At 35.2% G+C, this 17172-nt stretch overlaps 1 protein-coding gene and 1 non-coding gene across 2 annotated transcripts in view; one reads left to right on the forward strand and one right to left on the reverse strand.

The window, feature by feature from the left end:
• SCN9A (sodium voltage-gated channel alpha subunit 9) overlaps positions 1-17172 on the forward strand; it is a 151773-nt gene that overhangs the window by 129978 nt on the left and 4623 nt on the right. Inside the window, exons 21-26 of the mRNA XM_032637962.1 lie at positions 404-526; positions 4197-4478; positions 5259-5312; positions 6223-6360; positions 12347-12451; positions 14039-14309. Of these exons, the coding sequence (XP_032493853.1) occupies positions 404-526; positions 4197-4478; positions 5259-5312; positions 6223-6360; positions 12347-12451; positions 14039-14309 (973 nt within the window). The remainder of the gene's footprint in view (positions 1-403; positions 527-4196; positions 4479-5258; positions 5313-6222; positions 6361-12346; positions 12452-14038; positions 14310-17172) is intronic.
• LOC116757279 lies at positions 12139-12244 on the reverse strand. Its single transcript, XR_004350924.1, has one exon. It is a non-coding gene; the product is annotated as a U6 spliceosomal RNA (small nuclear RNA).

A 17172-nucleotide genomic window follows, 5' to 3' on the forward strand; every position in this document is an offset into this window, starting at 1 on the left:
ACTCTTTTAACTTAACTTCAGAATCACACACTTTGTTATGCCCTGGGCTTTATTCCAACTGAAATTTTGATAGTTGCTTTACTTAAATGTTCAGGATTAATAAGCAAGTACAAAACCATTGACTACAGAAGTGTGAAAAGCATGTGTGATTTTTTTATTCAGATATAAGAAATAACTTACTTTCCTTCTATTATTTTATCTTATTTAGGTTAACTTTCCTTTAAATCTATTTCCTTTAAAAAGCATCTATCTTATCCAATTTTTAGACAATAAGTAGATAACTTTATGTATAAAATCATATTGTTCTTGTTGAACTGCTCTTAGTGATCTTTGAAATTGACTTTTTCTCTTCCTGCTTTATTATTTCATTGAAATGATTAATGAAATTTTTCTTCTTTTTTAGGTTTCTTTGGTTACTTTGGTCGCAAACACTCTTGGCTACTCAGACCTTGGCCCCATTAAATCCCTTCGGACACTTAGAGCCTTAAGACCTCTGAGAGCTTTATCTAGATTTGAAGGAATGAGGGTAAGAAAATACTAAACTTCCAATATAATATTCATATTTCCTAATGGAGTGTAAAATATGAAAAAATGGGTATGTAGGAATTATGGACTGTTTATATTTACACACATGTGCATATATATACGTATATATGGGCTGTTTATGTATATGAGTGTGTATACATGTGCATATAGATGCAGTATTTCAATGCCTATTGATTAACAAAAACTAAATCAAATACAGTAATGCCTCCATATTATATTGTGAGGCAGTGATTCAAATAAGTGACTTTTCCCTTCCTAAATGACAGTCTTTCCTATGCTAGGAAACTCAGGTGAAGGGGACACTCTTAGTCCTGACAGTATCTCTCATATACAAGTCACGAAGGACTTGCCTTTATCAGGTGCTCAAACAATTTAAGGAACTACCCTGGGTGTGGGGCATAAGAAAAGACAGAGAAGTGAAGTAGCATCAGGCATCACTTTTAATTTCATTCTTTAAATACATGGCTCAGTGAAAGTGGAAATAGCTCCAAATTATATTTGAGAAAACTAAAGCTCTGATTTTACTTAATTTGCAGTAGGCAGCATAGTACCTGAAAAGAGATTCATTTTGCAGAAACAAACAAGGTGAGATAAATACTGACTACCAGCAACTTAGCTTTAGGGCTGTATTAAACCAGCAACTTCTTCATAAAATCCATGCTTTATTTTCTCTAATGAGTCTATACCCTCATTTGTTGCTTCTCTCCTTGAATTTCTTCTTCTCCAGATATATTCCTGCTTTCTCATTCCTCCATTCTCTTGGCCAGGAATGTTTCTCCCTGCCCTATCTCAATCCTAACTCATCAATATAGTAAATACCTACTCATCTTTTAAGCCTCAGTTTAAATGTGCCTTGTCTGTCCACCACCAGGTATAATTGAGCATCCTTCCTATATGTTCAGACACATAACATCCTCATTATATTGCATCGTACTTATTTATTTATCTGACTGCCTCTCTAACTGTAGTCTCTGAACAATTTGCTTACTGCATCTTTTAAATGTGGTCAGCATCATCTGAAAACTTACTAGAAATGCAAATTCCCAGGTTCCACCCCAGATATACTGAGTAATAAACTCCGGAATGGGGCTCAGAAATCTGAAGCCTCAGGTGAAAGAATGTTAGTTGTGTTTTAGTCTAGCAGATCTTCATTACATTATGACTGTACCTAATTATGACTGTAACCTCTACTTGTTAGTGTATCCGGTATATGTTGGCCCCCATGTAAATATATGAAAGATCATGATTATACAAAGATTTTTTTTCATAATTAAAAGTCAAGTACTTTTGATCATGTAAGAATTGAAATTACGTTTCATTTTATACAGAACGGTAGTATTGGAGTTGACATTAATTTTTCTTTTTGAGCATTAGTAGAATGTTGCGATCTATTCAGAACTTATGACTGATCCCTGGACTCAAGCAGAGCATGTACTACATTCTCATGATCAAGTAATATACTTTCCCCATCAAGATATTAATACATCCCTCAGTGATTAAGCCACTCCATTATTTTACCGTTTGCTCTCTGTTGTTTATCTAATATACAGGTGAATTGGATGCAGGAGAATGTTTTAATATATTTGGAGGGGCAAGTATGTCTACTTAGTTACGTTTATTAGCCGTGCGAAACAGGGATGTTTCTTCAAATTGCAGGGTCGTTTTAAAGAATAAATGAAATATGATTGGAGGCATTTTGTAGTTAGCTTCCTTTAAAAAGGCTTGAGGTTCTTGAACTTACTGACTTTTCCAAATGGCTTCTCATCAGAACGATATGTATCCATCTCCCTCAGAGACTCATCATTATGCACATTCTTTCAGCACCAAAACTGTGAAATTTTGTACTATAAAAAGAGTACAATGGTAAATAGACCCCAGTCCCCCATGAGTGAGCCAGGACAGCGGTCATGGAGAGACAGAGAGGGGAATAGTAGTTATTCTGTGACATCTGCTATAAAACAGTAGGCACACAGTGCTACGGGAGTAGAGATGAAAGTGGCTGCCTGGGGAGGTCTGGGAGGGGCTTCATATGGAGGCGACCTCGCAGCCATGACTGAAAGAATGGGCCCCAAGTCACAGGCAGGTGGGCATTCCAGGCAGAGATGCAACTTGGTAGAGGACAGAGTTGACTAGGCAAGGTATGTTTGAGCAGTGACTATAAGAATCAGCGTGCCTAGGTTATGAGCATAGTGGGAGGGTAGCAGGAAATGAGGATGAAAATGTAGGCTTGAATAAGAGCTGACCGTTTGGAATTCTACTCTCTAATTCTGTTCTTCCTAACCCTTTGGGGGTCATGTACGTTGTAAGAATCTCATAAAAGTAGAAACCATTTCTCCGTAAAGAAAGCATACCCATAATAATGTTCTTCATATGATTTCATGCCCCCATGGAACCTCTGTAGGTCCATATCTACCCATGAACCCCAGGGTAATAACTGTTGTTCTTGACCAAGGGTCAACAACCAAAGCCTACAGGCTGGATGCCTGTTTTTATAAAGGAAGTTTCATTGGATCACAGCCATGCTCATTTGTTTATATATGATCTATCGCTGCAATGGCAGAATGGAATAGTGGTAACAGAAATCATATAATCTGCAAAACCTAAAAATATTTAAGAAAATGTTTGACAACTCCTGCTCTAGACAATCTCAAAAGTAGTCAGGGATCCTGCTTGATACATTGCAAGAAAAAAGGGAGCACGTGCTCTTTACTTAACAAGTTATTCTTTAACACCTTTGCACTCAAATTCAGAGTAGAGGTCAACTGTAAGAAGATAGTAAGTTTGGAAAGATGAGGTAATTTAGAAAATCTGGAGGGTGATAAATGCTACAGTGGTCGCCATGAAGGAACACTGGGTGGCAAGAGGCACTGGTGATCAATAGTATTGGAAATGCTGAAAAGCAGAAATAAAGGGAGTATTAAAGATAAACTATTCTGTATTTTTTGTTTTTAATTGAGGCCAGTACTATCTATATTTAGCCAGGGGCTTATGTATAAAGTGTTTTTAGAGTTAGAATAATAAATTTGAAAAGGATTGCTCTCATTCTGTAGATGAGGAAACAGAGGTCCCAAGGTCTTAATTAAGTTTACATATCACGCAACTAGCAGAACCAGTTAAATCTATGGCATTCAAACCGTGAAAAGATTCCCAATCTTAACTCAGCTTATATGTACTAGTAGTTTCTCTATATGGGAGAATTTTAGCACTGGTAATTCTAGGACTATGAACCATTAAATGTACATTTTACTTATTTTAATTGTTTACATTTATAAATTTCTTTCTTTTCTAGAGCATGCAGATTTTATGGCTTCACCTTACATATATCAGGTTTTTGGTTTATTCTTTTTATTTATTTTTTTCATTTATTTAAGCTGTCATATAATCTTAGTGATATGTTCTGTATTGTTGCTAGTAGTTTCACTGTGTGATCCTCATGTACTTTTGTAAACTCATTGATCAAGGGGCTCCTGTCTTATTTTGTCCTGATGAGCACACAGTAGGCCTTCAATAAGTACGTGTTGGTTGGTTGATTTATGTCTTAAACATGTAAGGGTGGCTTTTCTAATTTCTTTAATTCTGTATTGTGTTTCATTAATGTTGCCCATTTAACATTCATACTAATCCTAATCATTCTTTTTTTTGAATGCTAGGTGGTCGTGAATGCGCTCATAGGTGCAATCCCTTCCATCATGAATGTGCTACTTGTGTGTCTTATATTCTGGCTAATATTTAGCATCATGGGAGTAAATTTGTTTGCTGGCAAGTTCTATCAGTGTGTTAACACCACAGATGGGTCACCGTTTCCTACAAGTGAAGTTGAAAATCGTTCTGAGTGTTTTGCACTTATGAATGTTAGTCAAAATGTGCGATGGAAGAACCTGAAAGTGAACTTTGATAATGTTGGACTTGGTTACCTGTCTCTGCTTCAAGTTGTAAGTGAGCCCTTTTATGAATGCTTGACATTTTGGTGCACACTGGATGGAGGAGCTGTCATTATTTATATAATTATTAACTAAAAATTAAAGATAAAGTACTTTGTGACTTTAAAAATAGAGTTGGTCTTTTTAGAACATGTGCCTATAAACATGAAAACAGAACATGGGTTCTGTTGCATTTTATCCACCTTTTTGGAGTCACCTGATCCCCTGCCATTGTGCCATCTGAATACTGCGTGCAAAAATGAATAGTCGTGTTTTGGACTGCACTTTTACACTACAGGGAAATGAGAAGGACTTCCCACGGGTATGGAGAATCCTTAAGATATGGAAAAAAAATTGTTTCCTTTGTTATTCATAAAATTCTCCTCCCCACTCTGGAAAAAAATAAAAGTTCATGTACAAAACTCACAGGCAGTTGTGACAACCTGGCGATAATTAACTAGGAGTCAGATTTAGGATGTGACTTTGTGATGTGTCCCTCCCCTTTTTTCCCTTGACACAGCATCTTATGTTAAATTGGTATTTTGAAATACAGTGGGCTCTCCTTATCCGTGGGTTCGCATCTGCCTAATGCAAGGGACTTGAGCGTGGGCAGATTTTGGTATCTTCAGGGGGGCCCTGGAACCAATCCCCTGCAGATACCGAGGGACGACTGTATAGTAAAACTCACTAATTTAGTATTAATTAATAAATGCTATAACATTAAACACACTAAACTCACTTGTGACTAGTTTAAAGTATGAGGTTCAGATTCTATAAATTTTATATTTACAGGCAACATTTAAAGGATGGATGACTATTATGTATGCAGCAGTTGATTCTGTTAACGTAAGTATTGGTAAACATAACACTAAACTCTACAATTTTGAAAAGTTCCTTAGTTTAGTTAGGCTGTTTTCAAACAGCAGCTCCAAGGAGCCCTTGGTATGTGCACACACACTGAAGAACACCCACCTGGTGGTAGCCTAGTGGTTACCTGTGCAGCATTTGGAAACAGAGCTTGGCTTAAATTCTGGCTGTCCCATATCAGACAAGCTTGCATATGACTTCGAGCAAATTACTTTATCTCTCTGAGCCTGTTTATTGATTTATGAAAAGAAAGTAATTCACCGCCTACATCATGGGATTGTTCTGAGTGAGGATCCAACTAGAAAATGTTAAGTAGAGCGTTTAGCACAGCTTGGCAATAATAAGTGCTCAGTAAATATTTGTTTATCAAAATAAAAAGGAAATAACATATTTTATTCATCGTTTTTACTGCTTTTATATTTTAAAGTTCCTTGAAAGAGTTTATGCGAAATTAGTCACACACTAAGAAAGTTTGAAGACTGCTGACTATTTCATATTGTCACAAAAGCCACAGAAGACGTTGTAATCAAATGAAAAAAAAAGATTTATATAAGTGTGATATCATTTCTTTTATTTTTTTCTGGAAATAAAAATTATGCATTAGGTCCTTTACTTACTAAATTGTCCTACAATCTGAGAATAAGTACTACAGTGGATAAGCCCTTTGTAGTAATTTGAAGATTATATTCATAGTAAGCATGTAATAAATATTTATTTAGTGTTGAATAAATTTTTAAGAATGATTATGTTGAACCTTGTCAACACTATGGCTTCTGAAAAACCACGTTTACCTAGGATAGCACTGTTTGAATTACCTTGTCAAACCATGTGAAAAAGAAAATGATGAATTTTATTGTCAACATACTGCTAACTTTTGTTAATTTTATAGGTAGACAGGCAGCCCATATATGAATACAGCCTCTACATGTATATTTATTTTGTCATCTTCATCATCTTTGGGTCATTCTTCACCTTGAACTTGTTCATTGGGGTCATCATAGATAACTTCAACCAACAGAAAAAGAAGATAAGTATTTCAAGTTTTTGTCATTGCACTGAAAGAAATTAACAATTATTTTCCCAAAAATACAATGTGAAATTTAATTTGATGTCAGTTAGTAATTAGTTCATTAGAATTTCATTCATTTTCCAAGTAATTGGTTACTATACAATGATGGATATGCTTAATCTCATTCATCTCTGCACAGAAAATAATCATCTCCTAAGTCAGAATTATTTTTAAGAAATACATCAACTATTCAGTTTTATTTTCCAATGTTCCCTATAGGGGATTGATTAAGAAAATTCAACGAACTAATTATTTACTCAAAACATGTTTCATAAGTAGTTACTGTATTCTGTTCTGAGCCACTGTTCTGCGTGGTATGTATTGGGCTGGTACTTAAAAAGGACAACAGAAGATACTTTCCTGAGCTCAAGGAGTTTATATAGCAGAAGAAATGACACAGGTAATTAAAGTTAAGATTTGCAGGTCAGACACAATGAGATTTTTGTTTCATTAATGTTCACATCAACTGTATCAGTCTTAGGGCTGCCATAGCAAAGTACCACATACTGGGTGGTTTCGAACATCAGAAGTCGATTCTTTCACAGTTCTGGAAGCTAAAAGTCCAAAATCAAAGTGTTGGTAGGACCATGCTTTCCTCAGAGTCTCTAGAGGAGGATCCTTCTTTGCATCTTCCAGCTTCTGGTAGCTCAAGTATTCCTTGGCTTATGGCAGGGTAACTTCAGTCTCAGCCTCTGTGGTCACATGACGTTCTCTCTCTGTCTCTCTCCTCTCCTTATAGGGGCACCAGTCATATTGGATTAAGGGCCCACCCTACTCCAGTATGACCTTATTTTAATTACATCTTCAATGACACTATTTCCAAATAAGGTCTTTCTGAGGTACGAGGGGTTAGGACTTCAACATATCTCCTTTTTTATTTTTGGCGGGGTGAGGAGGGGGGTTGGACACAGTTTAATCCTTAACATCAACCATGAGAGGAATTATTATTATAAACTTTGTCTGATAAATGAGGAAAGGCACGAGATTTTGAGTGACTTACCCATGATTATGCACCTGGTTAAGTGTTAGGGTTTTAATAGTCAGTAGTTGATCCCATGTACCTTGTATATTACTTAGGCCCTTTCCTATGCTGTACCCCCAAATACTATAATATGACATAGTGATAAATGCAGTAAGAAAATTAACAACAAAAAATGTAAATGGGCAGTCAGAGGAAAACGAGATACAGCTATAGAAAGTTTTATGATATATGTGACAATTGAGCAGGCCTTGGAAGATGGATGAAAAGACACAAAGCAAGTGGCAGGCAGAAGGATAAGTAAGCCACATGAAGGGTCAGAGAAGTGTGTGAGCACATGGACCATGCTGGCAAAGAAGGTGCACTGCAGGAGAAATACCAGTCCATCCACTTTGGATGGAGTTTTGAGAAGAGAAATAGAAAAGATGAGGTCTTTATTTGCTTGAGAGCAGATCTGAAAAGTCATGTTAGATATTTTTCAGTAGGATCTGATGTGTCATTGAGGTATTTTGAGTACGGAAGAATGTATAAGCAGGACATGGACATCTGTTAAGATTTGATGACATGTCTGATCGTGTATAAAATACTTTACACAGTAATCTTCGTCACATTTTATAAGTCTACAGAGCACAGTATCCCCACTTCACCTTTCAGAGGGGTTGTGTGACTTGCACATGGTCTGATAGCTAAGAAGTAGCTTCATTATGCATCTAACTCCAGAGTCTCTTTTCCCAGAGATTATGAAAACTCAGCTTTAATTAAAAATTTAGGGCTTCCCTGGTGGCGCAGTGGTTGAGAGTCTGCCTGCCGCTGCAGGGGACGCGGGTTCGTGCCCCGGTCCGGGAGGATCCCACATGCCGCAGAGCGGCTGGGCCCGTGAGCCATGGCCGCTGGGCCTGCGCGTCCGGAGCCTGTGCTCTGCAACGGGAGAGGCCACAACAGTGAGAGGCCCGCGTACCGCAAAAAAAAAAAAAAAAAAAAAAAAAAAAAAAAATTTAACCTAACAATGATGCAGGGAATGACTGGGGAGAGACCAAAGACTAGGTCAGACCCTGCTTTACCTGACACCTAGACCACACTTAATTCTCCAAATTAGTCATTTGCAGCAATAGAGAATAGGGGATTCATTCAGTTAAGAGATTTTAGGGGGTAGGGTCTACAGTGTTGTTTGTGATTTGCAGGAGAAAAAAATGTCTAAGAAGTCTCAGTTTTCTCAAAGTTAACAGAGTTACAGTGGCTCTAGCACCACCCACAGGAAAAGAGACCTTTGAAGGGTGAGTGCTGGAATACCAGGAGGAAGTGATTTCAGCTACTGGCTTAGCATCTAAGAAAAGACAGGTGTACATGCAGTGAAATGTCATCAGTGGCCGTGATTGACTATTCTCATGTGAAAGAAGATGTAGCAAATATTAAATATTATTTATGCTTATATTTCCAAATACAGGTGTTTATTTTTCAAAGAATTTTTAAAATTCCATGTTCCATTCTTACATTTTATATCTAACAGTCAAACTTAGCTAGCATTATCATATATTCATGCCTTTAGGCAGAGGATCTTGAATAATTAATAATTAATCTTGAAAATAATTTCACAAATTATACCGTAATTTCCAATTTATTTTTCCTACTTTAGTCATTATATACGTGTATATGTGATATATAAGCACATACATATGGTTCTCCAGCATTCCCTGTATATAATAAATTATAGTGGATCTAGAAAGAGCAGTATGACATGACAGGACAGCCACAGCCCTAACTGCTTTGATCCCCTTGCTCTTGAATGTTATTCTTACAACAAGAATTGCCACTGCAGGAAGATGGGTTGGGTAGACATCATTACCAGTAATGTCAGGCGAAAGTTACTAATTTCAAAGCAGTGACAGCTACAGTTATCCCCTACCATTCTTCCAGTGTTTCGCTTGCATTCTAAGCTGCTTTTTATCTTCTGACCCTTTCTGAATGGTTTAGGGTTTCTTTACAACCTACTAAGAGAAGGAAAGAAGACAGGACCAACACGTCAATTAATAATCTACTACAGAGGAGGTCTCCTGCTAGAGGCCTCTGTATGAATTCATCTAATCATAGAACAAACAAATGAAAGTGGTGTCTCTATACAAGTGTATAAACCGAGGCCTAGAGAAGATAAACAACTTGTTTCAAATCAAGTAGTAGGTCATTGGTAGTCAGGATCCAAAGTTCTGTTTGACTGCAAAGCCTATTTTTTCCACAATGCGATGTTGCCTCTTAATGCTTTTTAACTTCAACACTTTGGTCTCAGTTTAGGACCCTGCCAAATTCCCATACCTCTTTCTAATCACCAGCCCCACTTTACTAGTTTGCCAACTATCCATCATTCTTATACACACTGTTTTCATCTTTAACAAATCCGTGTGATAATTGGGTTTTAATAGTTCATCAGAAAATATACTTCTGAAAATTAGAACATAAGTTATTAATGAGTTCAAGTTATAAAAGGGAAATGTATGCAATGTATTTACACAAATGACTAGTACAGGCCTGGGTACATAGGAGTAAATTCTAAGTAACATCAACCCTTTTCAGTAACTATAACTGTTTGGAAGGTTAATAACAACAACGGAAGTTATAAATAATTACTGAGCGTTTGAAATACAGTATCTTAATTGATCCTCACAACAAACCAATGAGGTAGTTACTCTTGTAATAATGAGATGATATAACCTTAAAGAGATTTAAAAACTTACCCAAGGGCAACAGAGATGAGGATTGAACGAAGATGATCTTACACCAGAACTGGGGTCTTCTTAACTACTATATAATACAGCCTTGACAGAGTGTAAAGACCAGCCTGACTTACAGAATGTCTGCCACCTAGCTTTTTTTTTCTTTAATTTTAAATTTTTATTTTTTTTTATATCTTTATTGGAGTATAACTGCTTTACAATGGTGTGTTAGTTTCTGCTTTATAACAAAGTGAATCAGTTACACATATACATATGTTCCCATATCTCTTCCCTCTTGCGTCTCCCTCCCTCACACTCTCTCTATCCCACTCCTCTAGGTGGTCACAAAGCACCAAGCTGATCTCCCTGTGCCATGTGGCTGCTTCCCACTAGCTATCTACTTTACGTTTGGTAGTGTATATATGTCCAGGCCACTCTCTCACTTTGTCACAGCTTACCCTTCCCCCTCACCATCAAGTCTGTTCTCTAGTAACGGGATGCATTTTACAAGGTCTGTATAAGCTACAGTTAAATAAAATCACAACACAAGTTTCTCTACTGGAGCATTTTGTAATCTCCTATTAGATTCATCCCATCCTTCATTATGTTGACAACCAGGGTATCATCAAGGGAAGACAAAACCTGCTACTTTGGTTTTTACCTCTAATTCAGAGTTATCTTCCCAGTGTTTTCCTAACTTCTTGTAAGTTCTTGACCTGCTGTGATATTCAACCCTCATCACTGAGGAATAAAGGGTCTGGGCTTCTCTTAACATTGGCATGAAAGTTCTGTCTCACACTCAATAGATCAGATAGATGAATGCCAAAATTGCACAAAGACTTCCTATCAATTAGAGGAGATGTAAATTAAAACACGTAAGACAGAAAGGGAAGCCTGGTTATCGTTAGGTATTTGATAAGAAAATGCAATCCAGAAAAACCAAAGGGAAACCATAAACAGATCACCTTAGCTCCAGGACCCTACAAGTTAAGTAAGGATTTCAGAACTGTAAATTCCCCAAAATAAATTCCTAGTTACATGGATTGTACTAATTTATGCCATAACTAAAAAGTTTATATTGTGGACCGATGAGGAATGTGCGTGAATCTGTATAAATTATAGATAATTTTAAGAAATTAACAGAGTTTAAAAGAATAGGCAAAGTTTCTAGGCCTCCTTTGTGAGATTTAGGCTTATACAGCGTAGAAAGGAACAAAAACTTTATTTAGATGTTAGTTTATTTACTGTTGAATCTTAAATGTTGTATATTCAATTAGAAAATCCTTCAAGTCAGAAACCCTGGATTATTGGTAATTTTCTCAACATCTGAAACTCTATTACATGTAATGTTTACACCCAATAAAGTGTTTATGTTGAAATTCCTTGTTTGGAATTAAAGAGGTAACTAAAGAGTTTTTTTTTTTAATAAATAAATTTATTATATGTATACCAAATATGTGTGTGTGTGTGTGTGTGTGTGTGTGTGTATGCAGTATTTATGGATATGTGCTATACATGTATATAGTATATTCATTTATTCTGCTAAGGGAATATGATATATTAAAATGAATACAAGTGAATATAAAAATAATACTATTTTAGCTACCACTTTTGGCCCCTACTCCCTACTCTTTATGAGTCAATATGGCTAATAAGTAGACGTTAGCCAAATTATCATTCACTACTGATATATTTGTTATTTAGCAATGAAATGCCTGGTGAGACAAGTAGCAGATAAAATGAGATAGCAGGTTAGGCTACTAAAAGATAATTGAGCCAATCATTATTGCATGTAATCCATATATTTTATGTATTATGCATACTGCATTACGTACGGAGAGTCTGTGCCTACACGTAGGTAATCCTTTAAGACAGGTTTGATTTATAGCTACCTTGCACATAATAAAGGGCATTTCATTTCTTTCAATTGAAGTGTAATTGATATATAACAGTATATTAGTTCCAGGTATACAACATAATGATTTGATATTTGCATACATTGTGAAATGTTTACTATAAAAGTCTAGTTACTGTCTGTCACCATCTGTCACCAAAACTACAGAACGCTTCACAGATTTGCATGTCATCCTAGATCAGGAGCCATGCTAATCTCTGTATGGCTCCAATTTTAATATATGTGCTACTGAAGCGAGAAAACATTTCATTTCTATATGAATATATTTTTAACCTGAATAATGATCTGAAGGAAGATCTAGACAATGATTCTGGTTTTAACTAGATTTATTTTTTATTTCTTTACCTTGGAGGTCAAGATATCTTTATGACAGAAGAACAGAAGAAATATTATAATGCAATGAAAAAGCTGGGATCCAAGAAACCACAAAAGCCAATACCTCGTCCGGGGGTAAAAAAAAAAAATTATATTTAGCATGTAACTTTTAAAATTATTTTGAATTCATCTTTAATATATAATTATTTCTTAAACATGAATGCATATATTTTAATATTTTGAAGAAAAATTCTTATAAAACTGAACATATGTATTTTGAACACTATCACAGCTCGTAATATACCTTCATATAATTTCTTTTTCTATAAAAATGAAAAATAATTATATATGCTTTTTTTCTTTTTTTTTTTTTGCGGTACGCCGGCCTCTCACCGTTGTGGCCTCTCCCGTCATGGAGCACAGGCTCCGGACGCGCAGGCTGAGCAGCCATGGCTCATGGGCCCAGCCGCTCCGCAGCATGTGGGATCCTCCCGGACCGGGGCACGAACTAATGTGCCCCGGGGCACGAACCACTGCGCCACCAGGAAAGCCCCTATATATGCTTTTATCTCTACCTTAGCTATACAACTTACTATTAGTATAAATGGCCTGTAGAGAATCAAAATAAAATGTACTTTTGATTGAAATTTGATTTTCTTGATGGCTTTATGATGTAATGATGGCTCTCTATCAGTCAGGTGAAACTAACCTTGTAGATCTCTGATATTACAACAAATAGCCAGAGAAGCAGTTGGACTGGTCATGAATCTAAACTTTATCTTACCATAGGGTCAAAGACCAGAATAGGCTCAGATGTAAATAGTGAGTCTTAGCAGTTAAAGAATAGTTTGTATTCCTCTAACAATTAAAATAATTTTAAATGCATTACATGTTTTTCAATTTCTTTTCAACATAACACACCTTACCAAAAGTCATGGCTGCAGACAGAGCCGTCCTAAAGATGGGAATCCACTTAGTACCAGCTGGCTACATGAGGATTACCCAGCACTTTTTAAATGGACACATGGCCAGGTTTCACCCAGACCCTACTGAATCATAATGTATGAATTTAAAGCTCTGGTATTTAATTTTTTCAGTACACTACTTGACTTTGAATACAGTGCCTTAAAACTTGCCTATGCAACTAATAAAGTGATTTTGAAAATCGGTTTCCTAGAAAGCATAATACTGTCAGACTGACAAGAAAGGTGATGTGTTAAGTATGGGTATGTTTGGAAATGTATATTCTATACATGGAAGAGATAGGAAAATATAGATCTGATATTATAGCAGTAATATCAGTACAAGACAGTGCCAACACATTAGTCAAAATAACGTGACAAAGTAGAAATTTAGAGATGTCATTTTATTACCTTGAAATACTCGAGGTAGTAGGGCTGAGGTTTTCTTAGTTAAACTTAACCTTGTGATCCTGGCAACTCCTATATAACATACTAGGGGTGGATATGCTTAAAAGCAAATGTTAGTTTACAAGGCTCGCTGAAGACTTGGTATACTGAAAGTCAACAGCAACAAAAAGTTTTCATGTACTCTAAGATTTAATAATATTTCTTGTATAAAGCAAGAACCTATGACCAGGGATAAGTTATGCAAGTTTTGAAGACTGATACCTTAAAAAAATTTTTTTTACTAATGTAATGATTTATGGATACTACTTGCAAAATTTACTGTACATTTCCTATTATTTTTGTTTCTTTGCAGAACAAATTCCAAGGATGTATATTTGACCTAGTAACAAACCAAGCTTTTGATATCGCCATCATGGTTCTTATCTGCCTCAACATGGTAACCATGATGGTAGAAAAAGAAGGACAAAGTGCATACATGACTGAAGTTTTATATTGGATCAATGTAGTTTTTGTTATCCTTTTCACTGGAGAATGTGTGCTGAAACTGATCTCCCTCAGATGCTACTACTTCACTGTAGGATGGAACATTTTTGATTTTGTGGTCGTGATTCTCTCCATTGTAGGTAAGAGCATTTATTAATCAGATTTCCATTTTGAATCAAACTAAACATCACACATACTCAGGGAAGTTTCTGAATTCTGGAATATAAACTTACTTTTGAGTAAGTTAGTAACACTGAAAGAGTGAAGGAACCTTAAAAACAAAACTAAAAAAAACAAATACCTCTGTGTCAGAATTCCTAGGTTTCACACAACAAGCCTCAAAGCCACACATATTCTGTTTGTTGGAAGCACATAAAACTCCTTGATATTTGATTTCCAAGATTACCCTTCACAAAGGTAGCAGCTGGGTCTATAGGTAGGTAGGTCTTAGAAGACCAATGTAGAATCTGAAATCACTTCCGGTTTTTATACATATGAGAACTATCCTTTGATTAATGATAATATAACTAGCCAGAATATTGGTGACTCTTTGTGAAAATTATTCCTGAACTCAAAGTAAAAAGTTAAGGTCTGAAGAAATGCCAGCTTCATTTCTTATGGCTTCATACTTGTCAAGTTTGTCATCATTTCTCAACCAACCCCAGTCATATCTGTGAATCACAGTATTTGATTTTATACTTCCTCTCATTTCATTACCATAGCTGTTTTTTCTATCCTATTTTTTTTATTATTTGTACATGCCTTGCCCAGTAGTTTAGGATTGCATTTATTTTCATAATTATGAATTTTAGACAGAGATTGTAGAGATTATTTAATACAAACTCAATTTGGAGATACTGAAACAGGCAGGACAAGAAAGGTTAAAAGTCACATAACCTAAAACTGCCATACTGAGTAGTATAAGTTAGAATAGGGATTCAAAATCAATTTTTGAAAAAGGAGTATTATTACCAGAGGTGAGATTAAAGTTAATATATAAAAAACACAAATTAAAATTTAGGTAGGAATCACATACAACAAGCAAAATGGTGGAAGCATTCCAGTTAACTTAGGAAGAAGAAAAGTGTATCCCTCTATCACCTCTATTTGTAACAGTGTTGGCTGATACAATTAGATAAGAAAACAGAGAGGTACTTATATTTGAACAATGGAGCAAATTTTCATTTTCAGATCTTATTATGGCACTCTAAAAATGCAAGAGAATCAACTGAAAAATATGGATTCAATTAGAATTCCAAAGGTGCAAATTTTAAATTGTACATACCAATGTTAGTAATTGTTTTATATGTGGAGCAAAAAATTAGAAAATATGCCTAAAGAAAAATTTCATTCACAATTCCAATAAAAATAAAGTAAAATACCTAGTAACAACTTTAACAAGAAATGTATAAGGCTTCTATGAGGAAAACTAACAAACAAAAGAAGGTTTAAAATAATTGAAAGGCTTTTCTTGTACTTGGATAAGAAGGGTCTCCCTGTAATCATGACCATTTTTTTAAGAGATTAATCTATAATTCCAGTGTTATCCCAATGAGAATATGAGCGTCTTTTTGTGTAGTGGGGATAATAAATTGGTGATATAAATCTAATGATTCTAAAGTTCACCTGGAAGAAAAATTAGAGTAATGAGGGGTGACTTACATTGCTAGATATTAAGATTATTATTACATTGATGAAGTAAAACAGTGTTTACTAAGAAGCTCAATGGATTCAAATGAATAATCCAAAATTAAACATCAATATATAGAGAATTACTAAGTTACTCAGTTAAAAGATCTCATGGATCAAGATTTAGTAATTGATGTGTAAAAATTAATGTATTAAAAAAAAATGGATTCTAGTAGAAATAGATTTATAACCATGAGCTTGAATAGTCCTTTCTATTCATGACAAACTTGACTCCATGAAGAAAATATAATAGATATGACTACATAAAAATCAAAATATTCTATGGAGGAAAACTCACTACCACCACCAAATTAAAAAAAAAAAAAAGTTGAAAGACAAATTAGAAACAGGGCTATTGTTAATGTAACATTTAAGGCCAACAAAGGATTAGCACTTGTAATAGAAAAGTAGTCCTCATAAATCAGTAAGAAAATAGTAAATCTCCCAATAGAAAAATGGGCAAAGGACTAGACTAGGCCAAAAAGAGAAAGTTGAAAATAGTCAACAAGTATACAAAATGTCCAATAAATAATAAAAAAATTTTGGATTATTTTTTCCCAAAAGAAATGCAAATAAACTATAATAATGAGATGTTTTAAACATCACAAAGTTTTTTTGGTAAAATTATAAAGAAAAATGACAACACTGGTGAGCATGTGGAGTGTGAGCACTTTCATAGACTATCATTAGGAGTGTTAATTTTACAGACTTTCTGGAGATAGATTTGCAATATATAACAAAACTTTAAATATACTGTTTGACCTACCTTCTTTTATTATCAAAATATGCCCATGGCCCGTGAGCCATGGCCGCTGGGCCTGCGCGTCCGGAGCCTGTGCTCTGCAACGGGAGAGGCCCCAACAGTGAGAGGCCCGCGCAAAAAAAAAAAAAAAAAAATGCCCATGCAACTAAAAGAAAATATACCTGCTTGGATATTTGTCTCAGCCAAAACAATTGGAAACAACATAAAATTCTTCAATATACGGTTATTTGGACACAACATCATACAACTATAAGGAATTATTCTGTTGTCATTTATATGAAAATATGTCCATAACATATAATGAAGTAGCTAAAACAGATGACATAAAAAAGCTCCTATATCATGATTACATTTGTAAATGTTTGTGTGCTTGCATAGAAAAATGGAGTGATCCTCAACAGAATATTAACAGTAGTAAATGGTTGGTTGATATTTCAGGTGATTTATATTTTCTTTTTAGCATTTTACTGTGTAGCTTTAATTTTTCTACCCTTAACAATTAAAAAAATTGTTGTGGAGGAAAAAAATAAGATCTACAAACTTAGTAAGGG

Source organism: Phocoena sinus, chromosome 7 (assembly GCF_008692025.1).
Source record: "Phocoena sinus isolate mPhoSin1 chromosome 7, mPhoSin1.pri, whole genome shotgun sequence".
Lineage (NCBI taxonomy): Eukaryota > Metazoa > Chordata > Mammalia > Artiodactyla > Phocoenidae > Phocoena > Phocoena sinus.